Source organism: Ambystoma mexicanum, chromosome 12, assembly GCF_040938575.1.
Source record: "Ambystoma mexicanum isolate Mex_15411 chromosome 12, UKY_AmexF1_1, whole genome shotgun sequence".
Taxonomy (NCBI): Eukaryota; Metazoa; Chordata; class Amphibia; order Caudata; family Ambystomatidae; genus Ambystoma; species Ambystoma mexicanum.
The window spans coordinates 1067772346-1067785214 of NC_090936.1; the positions used below are offsets into that span (position 1 = coordinate 1067772346).

At 48.2% G+C, this 12869-nt stretch overlaps 1 protein-coding gene across 1 annotated transcript in view; it reads left to right on the forward strand.

Annotated features, from left to right (window-relative positions):
* Nucleotides 1-6526: 6526 nt before the first annotated feature.
* The window catches only part of SLC35B4 (solute carrier family 35 member B4), a 195071-nt gene continuing 188728 nt past the window's right edge, over nt 6527-12869 (forward strand). The window contains exon 1 of the mRNA XM_069629623.1: nt 6527-6715. Within this exon, the coding sequence (XP_069485724.1) occupies nt 6639-6715 (77 nt within the window). The 5' untranslated portion in view covers nt 6527-6638. The remainder of the gene's footprint in view (nt 6716-12869) is intronic.

The window sequence follows — 12869 nt, forward strand, 5'->3', positions numbered from 1 at the left end:
CATGCCAACCCTCCCGATTTAGGCGGGAGACTCCCGATTTTTCAACGAAAAATCGGGCTATTTTTCACTGTCTCCCGTCTGAAATAGCTGTAGCCCCAATGCATTCCATTGGGGAAATGTTGGTCTCCCGATTTCCCTTTGGAAATCTCCCTCCCAGCTGTGTCTGAATGTTGGCATGTATGAGATGTCCGCGAGTCCACATCGTTATGTGGGCGTGGTCTCGTTGAGGACCATGGGTGCGCGGAAAGGGAAGGACATGACGTTGGGGCTAGGGAGGGGCGGGCACAGATTTTCCGGCAGTTGCCATTGGTGTATTAATAAAAAGTGGTCACCATTTACCTCGGCTCCGTGTCTCATTACATGAGCCAACCGGTCCATTGTGTCGTAGGCTTTAAACACACTTGTTGCGTAGCAATTTCAATTGTATACGCATGCGCAAGCCGCATCGAGGCTCGCGCATGCGTAGTGAATAATAAAGGCGGTGCGCCGGCAGTTCGCGCCGGCGACCGGAGCAGACACACGTGTCCGGCGTCCACTCTCTGTGCGCATGCAGGCATGTGTGCGTGTGATTGCGAGCGAGGCCCCGGCACGCCCCAAGGCACATAACACTGGCGACGAGGGCGGACACGGAGCCATCCTCCGCTCTGACGGCATCGGAGTGAGGGAACGCTGCTGCGTGTGCATCGATCGGGTGAACACGGACCCACGCGCACGGCCGGCGGCCATTTTCTTTTTCTCTTCTCTACACGCGGAGTGCAGTGGTTGCAGCCCGGGAGGGTGCTCGCGCGCCATCTGCCTCCTGCACTGCTCCAGAGAAATGTTTGGAACCTCCACAGCCCAGATACCAAAGGGTTGTGGTAAAGACAAGAAAGAGAGTGTGATTGCACTCTGAAGACCACCAGTTACCTCGGCTCTTACCAGAGAAGGACCACTGTGAGTACACCATGGGGAAAGAAGGAGAGGAAGAACAAAATGCTGTCGCCCCAATTCCTCGCAGAATGCACAGTACTCTAGCGCCTATGCCTGAATTTGACACCACGGGCCCCCCATCCAAGTTAGGGCCGAAGTGGATCACATGGGTTAAGAAGCTGGAAATGTTTTTTAGAGCATCGGGGAAAACGGAAGATGAGGCGAAGATTGCCATCATGGTCTATTCTGCAGGGACCAAGGTTCAACGCATTTATGACACTCTCAACATTCCAGCAGCGAATTATGATGTGGTCAAGCAAGCTTTCCGTGACCACTTCCTTCCTATGGCGAATGTTGATTTCGACAGGTTTGTCATGGGTGCGGAGAAACAATTAGAAGAGGAATCACTGGACCAGTTCTGCGCTCGTCTGAGACAACTAGCGAGCTCCTGCAGATGGGTCAACGAGGAAGAAATGGTTCGTAACCAACTGCTGCAAGGTTGCTGCTCAGGTAAACTGAGGAGACAAGTGCTAAGAGAGCCCGGACTGACTCTGCAGCAAATTCTGGACATGGGGAGAGCGTACGAACTGGCGGAGGCAAGAGGGGCGAAAATGGACGCTGCTACATGCTCCAGGAAGGAGGAAGAGGCATACGCTATCGGACGCTCAGCCATGGGGAAGGCAAGATGGACACCAAAGAGAAGTGAAGGGCCCACGACGCAAGGGAATGTCTCATCATGTTCATACTGTGGATACGATCTGCGGCATGCGTGAGAGTGCCCAGCAAAGGCAAGGACCTGTGGTCGATGCGGCACACCGGGACACTATGCGAGAGTGTGCAGGGCAACGACGCCAGTTACAGTCTTGAGAGGACCAGAGAGAGTCGGCAGAGGTGTCACTGGAAGAGTAAGGGGCGTGTCCTCTGTCGAACAAGGCATGCAAGATCTCAATATTGCGGAAGAGGAGGAGGAAGATGAAGAAATATTTTTCATTTCAAGCATCGCGCAAGGCCCTGGGGACCGTCGACAACCCAAATGCACAGTCAACATTAGCGAGATGCCAACTCCGGTCCTCATAGATACTGGGGCGTCGGCCTGCATACTTGCAACAAAACATTACAATGCTCTTCCTGGCCCACCAAGGCTGACGACTTCCACAGCGCGAATCTACGCATTCGGAGGGGACACACCTCTTCCCATCCAGGGAGTGTTTGTGGCCCCGGTCTCTCATGGTCAAAACAGAATAAAGGCGAGGTTTTTCGTCACCAGCGTGAGCCCCCACTCCCTCCTAAGCTGTGCCGCGTCGGAAGCGCTCAACATTGTACACTTCACCCTTGCAGTGTACTTCACAGATCTGGACCGCCTACTACAGCGTTTTGAGAGGATATTCACTGGCATTGGAAAGCTCAAGGCAGAGCCCATACGGTTGCACATAGATGAGTCTGTGAGGCCGACTGCGCTTAAACATCGACGTATCTCTTTTCATCTCAGGGGACAAGTGGTGAAAGAACTACAGTCACTGGTGGACAAGGACATTATCGAGAGGGTAGATGGACCCACTCCCTGGGTCTCCCCAATTGTGGTGGCCCCGAAGCCGAAACAACCGGGGGCAGTACGCATCTGCGTAGATATGAGGCTGCCCAATGTAGCGATCAAACGAGAACGCCATCTCACACCAACCCTAGATGACATCGTGGGAGAGCTCCAGGGAGCCAGGGTCTTCTCGAAGCTAGACTTGAGGTCGGCTATCACCAGTTGGAACTCCACCCCGAGTCCAGGTATATTACGACCTTTGCGACCCATGCGGGGTTGTATCAATACAAAAGACTTAGCTTCGGGATCTCGTCCGCAGCAGAGGTCTTTCAAAATGCCATCAGGGGGGCATTATCAGGACTAAAAGGGGTCATCAACATGTCAGATGACATCCTAGTGTTTGCAAAATCAGAAGCGGAACATCTGAAGCGCCTCGAGCATACCCTGGAGAGACTGTGCAGTGTAGGTTTAACACTACATAAGAAGAAATGCGAATTTCTGAGGGACAGGCTTGAATTTTTCGGATTTATAGTTCACACTGGAGGGATTTCCCCGGATCCGGAGAAGGTGAAAGACATCAGAGATGCCTCCCCACCAGCGTCCCCAGCCGAAGTAAGAAGCTTCTTAGGGATGGTCAATTATTATGGCCGCTTCATCCGAGATCTAGCCTCCCTATCAGAACCACTGAGGGCGCTCACCAGAAATGATGTGGCGTGGACATGGACAGGGAAGGAACAAAGAGCGTTCACTGCCATTAAAAATGCCCTGTCGGAGCAAGAAACTATGGCGTACTTCCACCCGGGTCGCGAGTCGGAGATCGTAGTTGATGCTAGCCCGGTAGGGCTGGGAGCAGTCCTCATGCAAGCAGACCAGCAAGGGACCATGAGGCCCATCGCCTATGCCAGCAAGGCCCTGACCGACACAGAGAGGCGTTACTCCCAAATAGAGCGAGAAGCCTTGGCCATACTGTGGGGGTGTAAACATTTCAGAATCTACATTCTGGGGAAGCCAGTTGTGGTGGTAACTGACCACAAACCCCTCATCCCCATACTGTCTGGGACATCGTCCAAACCACCTCCGCGCATAGAAAGGTGGATGTTGGCCCTCATGGAATATGGGGTCAAATTGCTATATCGACCAGGGACACACAACCCGGCTGATTACCTGTCGCGCCATCCGGGCACCGGGAGGCCCAGGGACTCACTGGAGGTGGCGGACTGTGTGGAAGCTGTACATCTAGTTGTGGAGGCCGCACTGCCTGTAGACCTGACGCGTCAGGAAATTGCAGATGAGTCCAATAACGACGAAGCGTTCCGGAAAATAAAAGATGCGGTGGACACAGGGGAATGGCGGGAAGTCCTCCTTGACAACTCCCGAAGGACTGCAGAAGCTCAAAGAGATCTACAAGCACTCTGGAAGGCACGCCACGAATTGTCGGTGGCGGATGACGGAATCCTGCTAAGAGGGCACCAGATCGTAATACCAGGAGTGCTGGTTGAGAAAGTCCTACAGCTAGCCCACAAGGGACACCAAGGAATGGCCAAGATGAAAGCTCGGCTCAGATTGAAAGTTTGGTTTCCAGATCTGGAAGGAAGGGTGGAGAAATTTGTGAAGGCCTGTATCTCATGTCAAGCAGCCAGCCCTGTGGAGAAGGCGCCACCCATTCAGGCCATGGAGAGGAGTGACCGCCCATGGGGGACTGTTCACGCGGACTTCGGGTCCACGGGCCGAGGCTTATACTTTCTGGTGGTGACAGACCAGTGGTCACGATACCCAGAGGTGGAATTGGTCGAATCCACATGCAGCGACCACACCATTCTGGCCATGGACAAAATATTCGCCACACATGGGTTCTCTCTCGAAATTTGCTCGGACAAAACGGGTCACCGTTTCAGGGCCAGCGTTTTGCTCAATACTGCGAGGACAGGGGGATAAAGCATCGCAAAGTAACACCATTATGGCCGAGAGCAAATGGCGAGGTGGAGCGATTTATGCGAACGCTCAACAAAGTGTTCCGCATATCCGTGAATGGGGGAGAAGATCTCAGGCGAAATCTGGTCGAGTTCCTAAGAGAATATCGCACGACCCCACATCAATCCACCGGAGTGGCCCCCGCAGAGGCCCTCTTCAAAAGAATACCAAGAGGCCTACTACCCGAAGTGGAAGGGAGGACACCAGGAGAAATCCACAACAGTAAAGTGCGCACAGCGAGGGCCACTCTGAATGAGAAAGAGACCGCACGGCGGAGACTACCCGAGAGGGCAATCGCAATAGGAGATACCGTGCTGGTGCGCAACAGGAGGCCGGAGGGGAAGCTATCACTGCCATATGAGCCACAACCATTGGGCGTGACCCACGTCAAAGGGTCGATGGTCACGGCCCCCAATGCAAGAGGGACTGTGACCAGAAATGTTTCGTTCTTCAAGCGCATAGAACCTGAAACCCCTGGAGCAGCCGTGAGAGATGATCCCATCCCGAGTACGGGAGTGCCGGTGGAAGACGATGGGCCGCCAGAGGCTCCGGCGGCACCCGAGGACCCCGACGCCGGAGCACGCAGGTACCCGAGCCGGTCGGGGCGCAAGCCACCGCTGAGGTTCAAAGACTTCATCATGGACCCTACCTCTTAATCAAGGCACAGGTATCGTGAACGTTATGATGGACCCGTTGGCCCCATGTTTTGAAAGGGTTGTTTTGTTTTGGGGGAAAAGGAGGGATGTTGCGTAGCAATTTCAATTGTATACGCATGCGCAAGCCGCATCGAGGCTCGCGCATGCGTAGTGAATAATAAAGGCAGTTCGCGCCGGCGACCGGAGCAGACACACGTCTCCGGCGTCCACTCTCTGTGTGCCTGCAGGCATGTGTGTGTGCGAGCGAGGACCCGGCACGCCCCAAGGCACATGACACTCATACCTAAAATTCAGAAAACCCCTCAAAACCTGGCTGCTTAACAAATATGACTAAACTCGCACCAGTATATTTTGTTTTATGAATTTTCTACCGTCTGTCTCTTTTACTTATGCAGTGCAAGCGCCCTGGCACCCATGGGTTTGGGCGGTACAATAAATACATCAAATAATTATCAAATCAGAATACATAAGCAGGGTAATTCTGTCAGTTTATAAGATATGTGCCGATACGATATCCAGAAAATGCGGTTTTGTACACCGTAATATTTAATATATCTTGCCACATAACAGGGAAATCAATACCACCCAATTCCGTAGGGGTCTGTTTAATGCTCACCTTGCGGTGTGGGCTACATACAGGTGGTTCAACACGCCTCTGACAAATTCCTGTAAAGCTCACAACGGGAGGCCTGGCAACTAGGGCAAAGTAGTGAAGAAAATGTACACCTCCCCTTCCACAGCTTCTAAATCAGGGCTTTATTGAAGTCGGTTGCTACAACACTTTATTTTATGAGGATGTAATGAATGAGCTTTAGAGGAGACCAATGGAGAGGATCTGTAGTTCTAAAGAAGTTATTCAACCACTCTGCTGCCTGACAGAGCAAACCCCCGACAACTAATAAACCCATAATGCAAAGCGGCAGTTCACGCTATGACTGGAGCGCGCGGGAAGCACAGTAAAGAGCTTAGTCTTCACAAACTGAAAGGCCATTTCGGACTTGTGAGATTGAGTGAATCCAGTCTTCCCTAGTTAAATCGAAGCGAAAACCATTGATATTAACTCGCAATATTATATAGAAAGATGCGGTGAAAATTGAATCTCTATTAAAATATAATCATAAAATCCACATATACCTTCTAAATAACGATTATTTACTATTCTGAATAGATAATCTCTTAATTTTTGCGATTTTTATTGGAATGTCCTGCCTTCCTTTACTTTTATGTTCAGTCTATCTTTTCATTGTATCTTTACAAAATGGCCGCACCATTTTCGTTTATCGTTAAGACCTACATTTTCCTATGCCCTGTCAACGTCTTACTTTCTTTCTTCAGAACTACAATTCATAAAAGGGCGTGTTTTACCGCATCACCTAACCTTTTCCGCGGACTTTTCTGGGATTTGTGGTTTCTAGCACCCGATGCTGCCTTCACGGGCGAGGAGGCGGCTAGCGATTGAACTACGATCCCCAGGATGCAGCGAGCAAAGGACGTGGCTGTCAAGCGGGGAGTCTGGCTTCACTGGCCGGTAAACTACAGTAGATGCTCTTGTGTGTGACACCGAAGGAAACATGAAGCCAGCGGTGGCCGTGGTGCTGGTATTCGCAGGCTGCTGCAGTAACGTGGTTTTCTTGGAGCTGCTAGCCAGGTACTGGAAACCCGTTGTGCTGTGGTCACCAGACTGACACCTGGGGAGCGACGTGTTTGTCAGAGGACGTGTTAGGGGCAGTTCTGAAGGAGTGTAGTTTTTCTAGTACCTTTAGGTGACCCGAAAGCCTCAGACACGAGGAGTTGGACCTCGGGACCGCTACACTTGTACAAAACCCATATAACCTTTTAGGACAATACCTTTATGTGGCGTCAATTTGTAAAGACTATGTAAAAAACCTTAAACGCCAACTCACCCCATTTTTGATCTTTCTATTTCCCTCTAGACGTATATAACGCAACAAACATAAACAAACGCCGGTCACTTTGAGAGTTCCATTGGCCCATTTAAAAAACCTTTGTGTACCTAATTTACAATAGACCAATATTCATGTAAGCTCCAAACCAAATGTTCATAGTATTATTGTTGTATTTTTTAATTTGGATTAGCTGAAATATTAACTTTTCAAATTTGAATTCATTATCATCATATTTTACATGTATAACATCACAACACATTTAATTCATTACATATTATTCAAAAACAATTCACATTATTGTACTGGTTGTCCAGATTACTTTAGAAACCACGATTGAGCTTGTATTTCATTTTTTTTTCGGTAGAGCAGTTGCATAGTTAGGTTTTCATGTTATGTGCGAGGAAAGGGTATTCCACATGTGTGCGGCTAGTGCTGTGAGAAAAGCGGTTTGTTCGCTTGCATCTTGAAAAAGCGGTTTGTCAACCTGCATTGTGCAAGAGACTCACTTACAGGCCAACGCAGGAGGCCCGAAGATAGACAGCTGTTGTGCAAGTTGGACGGGCTGTCATCTGTAAAATCCATATGGAGCTTGCCTCCGTTGGTGGCCAATGGGAGAGGGATATTTCGGTACCACCTTAAATGCTAAGCGTGTATGTATTCATCCTAATTTAAATAAAAAACGAATTGAAGTAACAAACACATATTTATGATATGTTATTTATATCGCTCCCGTACCCAGGGTGCGACGAGGCAAGGGAGGGGTACAAGGGAGGACAAAACAATGATCTTACTAGGCCGAGTGAGCTTGAGAACGTGTGAGTCCAGGGGAGAGGGAAGGGGGTAAAGTGCAGGGGGCAAAGGAGGAGTGGAAAGTGCTGAACACGTGAACAAAACAGTGTGGCAAGTGCAGGAATTAAGTGCTGACAACTGGTGTCTGATAAGTGCAGGTAAGTGGACTCTAGGGTTGCAGATACAGACCCAAGTGCAAGGGTTGCAAGGAGGCAGTGTGGGTAAGCAGCTGGGTGTGCATGGTTCTGGGCCCAAGTTCAGAGGGTAACCAGGAGCCCATTGCTGAGGCAGATGGAGATCAGCACGGAAGAGAGAAAGCAGAAGCATAGAGGAAGGTCTTCAAGTGCTTCCGGAACCGAAGATGGTTCTTCTCAAGATTCTGAGAGGCAGGGAGGCTGTTGCGACTGACCCTGAGGGAGGTGGAGGAGCGAAGAGCTTGAGTAGAAGAGTTGCAGGTGTTGCAGACCTAGGTTCCAGAAGGCCTTGTGGACAATGCAGAGGGTCTTACACTTAATACTTGCAGCCACTGGGAGCCAGTGAAGAGATTTTAGGGCTGGAGAGATCCGATCCGTGGGCTTGAGGCCAATGAAAGTCTTGCAGTCCTGTTCTGGATGAGTTGCAGAGGGCAGAGTAGTGGCAGGCAGATTTAGAAAGAGGCTGTTGCAATAGTCCAGCCTAGATAGAACCAAAGCTCTAGAGACTGTGAGCTTTTGGTTGAAGGAGAGGAAAGGGAGAATACCTCTGTGCAGTTGGTAGTTTGATTTCTTAAAAACGTCTGAGATGTGTGGAGAAAAGGAAAGCGTGGAGTCGAAGATGACCCCAAAGTGCCTGGCCTTGCAGGTGGGAGCGGGCTATATGAACAGATACAGTTATATACCGTTAACATAGCCACAGGGGCGAAACAAAGGGAGAGTTTTACACAAGAGCTTGTAACACAACTCTGATGATCCTCAACCAGCTCCATGATTTGACCTTTCTGCAGAGAGGGCGAGAATTCCTGAGAGGGGTTATGCATACTTTTTTTGTTTGGTGATACCTTTTTCTCGGCATTCAGTTGTTCTAGGTATTTAGTCCTCGAAGCTTAATGGGGAGATGGCAACATCAAGTGTTTCTATGGAGATGGGCCATTTTTGGTGTCAACTTTGCTCTTTCCCCAGTGAATGGTGTGTTTTCTGTAAGTTATTTTTCTGAGAATGTTTCAGCCTTGAAACTAAAACAAAACAAGCGGTGATGGCTGAAAGGTTTAAAATGAATCCCCTCCCCTGCTGGGTCTAGAGGCCCAAGAAGGCTGAAACATGTCTGGTGATGCTTGTCGTCTAGTGCAGAAGAAATGTGATTAAGCAGTTTGGGCTAGACTAACCCTTTTGGGATGGGACAAAACCTGATTTGCGTATGGTCTTTCCACTTTTGTAATGGCTTGGCAGGCAAAGAACAATGGTCTGGAGGGTTGCCCAGAGCAATGCCAGATGTATTTGAAACCTTCCAGCTATCAACTCTTTTGTTTTGCAACGTCTTTTTCTGGCCAGAAGTACAAGGGAAGCATAGGCTTGTATGTGCTATGCCCAAGCTTGTACCAGAGCGTGACTCAGATGTTTAAATCATAAAAAATATAAGTAAATAGTATTCCTCCTTCACCTTTCTTTCGTAACATGGACTGGGCGGGATACACATCAACCAGTTGTAAAATAAAAGGAATGTTCAAGTGAATCCATATGCAAATAACTCTGTTCTTGAAACGGTATGCTAAACTGCAGCCCACCTTTGCAAGCGAAAACATATAGTAATGACGCCTGAATATACATTAATAAGCCAGCCAGGTAACTGGTACGCGTACCAAAAGAGGGATATCAAAAAGAAGCACATGATTAAAGACAAGCTGGCCAAAATGGACAATGGGAGCCTAACCAGTCACTAGACCCCAAGGTAAGGCCAGATGCCAGGGAGCCTAAGAAGCCTGGGGATGCTACCTAGTCTATACATTCCTTAGCTTAATTTGTTTCAAGGCTCAGTAGTGTTGATCTGGTCGCATAGGCACTTGTCACTGGTTAGAGTTTGATAGCTTAGAGTAGGCTCAACAATACTTAATTACGGCAGAATGTGTCTGAGTGGGCTGCTCGATAGTTCATCTTTGTTGGGTCCATTGCCGCAGTGTCTTTTACTCAGGGAGTCTTGAAGGCCTTGACTTATGGCTCGATTGTGCAAAGCTGTAGGTTCTGTCATGGTGTCTTGGATGGTGAGGCAGCTCGGCAGGGCTCATGGCGATGATGGCTTTGAACCATATGTGCTCAGCTGGCTCGATCAGGTAATTCAATTGCAAAGTGTGGCACATTGCCTTTATGTAACAAAGTTTGGCTCTATAGCTCGAAACTGGCTCAAAGCCCTTTTTGTTTCTCCTTAGTCACAGCAACTGCCAGATGTAATTTTTCTGGGCTTGATGAATAGGCTGTCATACTCCAAAGCACCACATTCAGCGGGAGACTAGAGCTTCAGTCTGTGAAATTTTGGCTAAGACACCCCCATGTCCACTGTCTTCCTCTTGGAACCTTGGTATCCTCGTCTCTGTCCATCAGCAGCAGGCATGTTTCAAGGTCTTGCAGCAGACGTCCCTATGTTCCCAAGGGATATTGAGGCAAGGGTATTTTTCCTGCCTTGTTTTTCCTGCGTTCTCTCCTATGTGCAGAAGCCTACGTTGCAGAAATACGCTAGCACTAACCAATAAAATGGGGCTCTTCCATTCCATTTATGTGTTAACTCTAGAAGGGGATTGGTAGCATCAAAGCCTCTCACTTGTATCAAATGGGACATTGCTACATAGTGTAGTGTATTCCCTTTGCAGCAATTCCCAAAGTGCATTGGTCCTGTTGGAGTCACCAGGGCAGAAGATGCTAAGTATCCTGGGAGTTGCAAAATGGTTGAAGGGATCTTCCCTGACATTTCTATACTGCCTCAACTACACCCATTTCCAGTCCTCAAGATCAAAGTGCCCTGCTTGTGATTTAGTAAACCCATGCCTACTGTCCCTGATCCAGTGGCCTGTTTTGAGTTGAGCCCAACATTTGGAATTCTCGTTTCTCTTGTGTATGGAGTGTGAAAATTGACCACTTGGGAAAACAAAGGCTTTCCTGCCTATACCCGCTAGCTGCTACCAATTCCGTGAGAAGTTGTTGCACAGTGTATCTTCCACACACTAGCTCGGCACCTATTACAGATGGACATGTTTTACTACTTTTAAATGGTAAACATAAGATTGGCATAACTTAATTTCTTTTCCCACCACAACAAATCCTTTGGTGATCGGCTACTTTAAATTTAGGTACGCATATCATCCAGTGTTTAGCCTGCTTTGGTAATGGTACCAGCTATAGCAGATCAAACAAAAGACCAAAGGGGTTTTGACGTGGGTTTTAATTTTTAAAGTAGTCCCCATTATTCCTAGCCACGAATTTGAGCCTTGCATTCACCTTGATTAATGTTGTACTTTCGCTGACTAATAACGTTTGTGCTAATAAAAGGTCCGGGCTGGAAATTGACAAATGTATTATAAATAACCTTCCTTCTTCCTTATGAAACGAGGTTATCAAAGTACATTATATGGAACCTGCAATCCAATAGTCCATGTGCGCTTTTCTCTAATGCAGGGGGGAGAAATTCTGCACGCTACTAGCTAGCCATAAAATGTTACTCACCACCTCAATTCTATACATATACACAACACCTCATTTCTTATTGGCCAAGAATCAAATATCCGTAGCCAGTGGTGAGTGCAACTTTTGCGCTCTGCTCTAAAGCATGTAACTTATTTCTGCAAAGTGGCTATGTCAACTAACAACTGCAGGCTTGTCATTGAAATATGCACAATGTGTGTTTACTATATAGATGCCAGTGATCCAGTTACTCCGGGGTTGGCAGGCCCACCAGGTTAAAAACAATGTTGCTGCTTTTTCAGCACAGAGTGTTCTTGTAACAAAATCAATGCAATCCATCGTGACATTGACAACACAGTACCCACCATTGACACTCCTTCCATATCACCACACCATATCCCAAGAAGGTCAGAATTTAAGATCCTAGCACTGGAAGAACTCGAAAACATCCTTGCGCCACTCGCACCTCCTACGAGGACATCGTCCCATCATCCATTATGAAGAATGTCACAGGAAAGGCTCTTGGTCCTCTCCTCCACACCAACCACGCCTCACCCATGCAAGGCATCTGCCCTGATACATTGAAAACTGACCAGATCCTACTCATATGAAAGTAGTCAACACTCAACCCTGATGTTCTAGCAAACTATCACCCATCTAGCCTTCATTGGCAAGATTATTAAAAAGATTGTTGCGCTCCAACTGCAAGAAAAGATTGTCAAACGCAACCTATTATAAGAATAATAGTCTGGCTTTCGACCGGGATGCAACACCTAGACTGCCAACTTCACACGGAATAGCTATGCCTCCTGGCTTGTTTGATAGCTCTACTGTTACATCCAACACAGTTGACCAAGAAAGAGATACTCAGCGCCCTGTCCTCCCACATGGGATTCAATACCACAGTTCCTTCAGTGGTTAGACTCCTACCTCACCAAACGATGCCATCTCATCCAAGTGAGCACCTGCAGATCTTAACCATGGCCAAGCCTATAGGGCAATAGGCCCATGCCCGAACCAAAAACGCAAAATGCTTGGGTGGGTCATTTATTTTGGTAAAAGTGGGCCTCTTTGTTGGCCAATGTGGGCCAGTTTGAGTTACTTCACTGTGCGGCTAATAGTTTTGAACAGTGTTGCTGAATAAATACTCTTTAAAATGCACAATTTGCATCACATTTTATTAAATACTCCCTTAGGTACTATTGAAATGGTGACACAAAAGCAATGAATGGCCATTTACAACTGTGGGACACTTAATAATTGGTGCCCAAGACAATTTAGTGGCTCAGTCCGACCCTGACTATGGCCAGTGACCTGTGGAGCCCTTCAGTGCTCCATCCATTCCCAGTCATCTACAAATCTACATGGAGGGCACTCTCAGCTAAATTCAACATCAAGATCCATCGGTATGCTGATGCTCAACCCCTCCAAACCAGATTTAATCGTCCTCTGGAGTGCCATC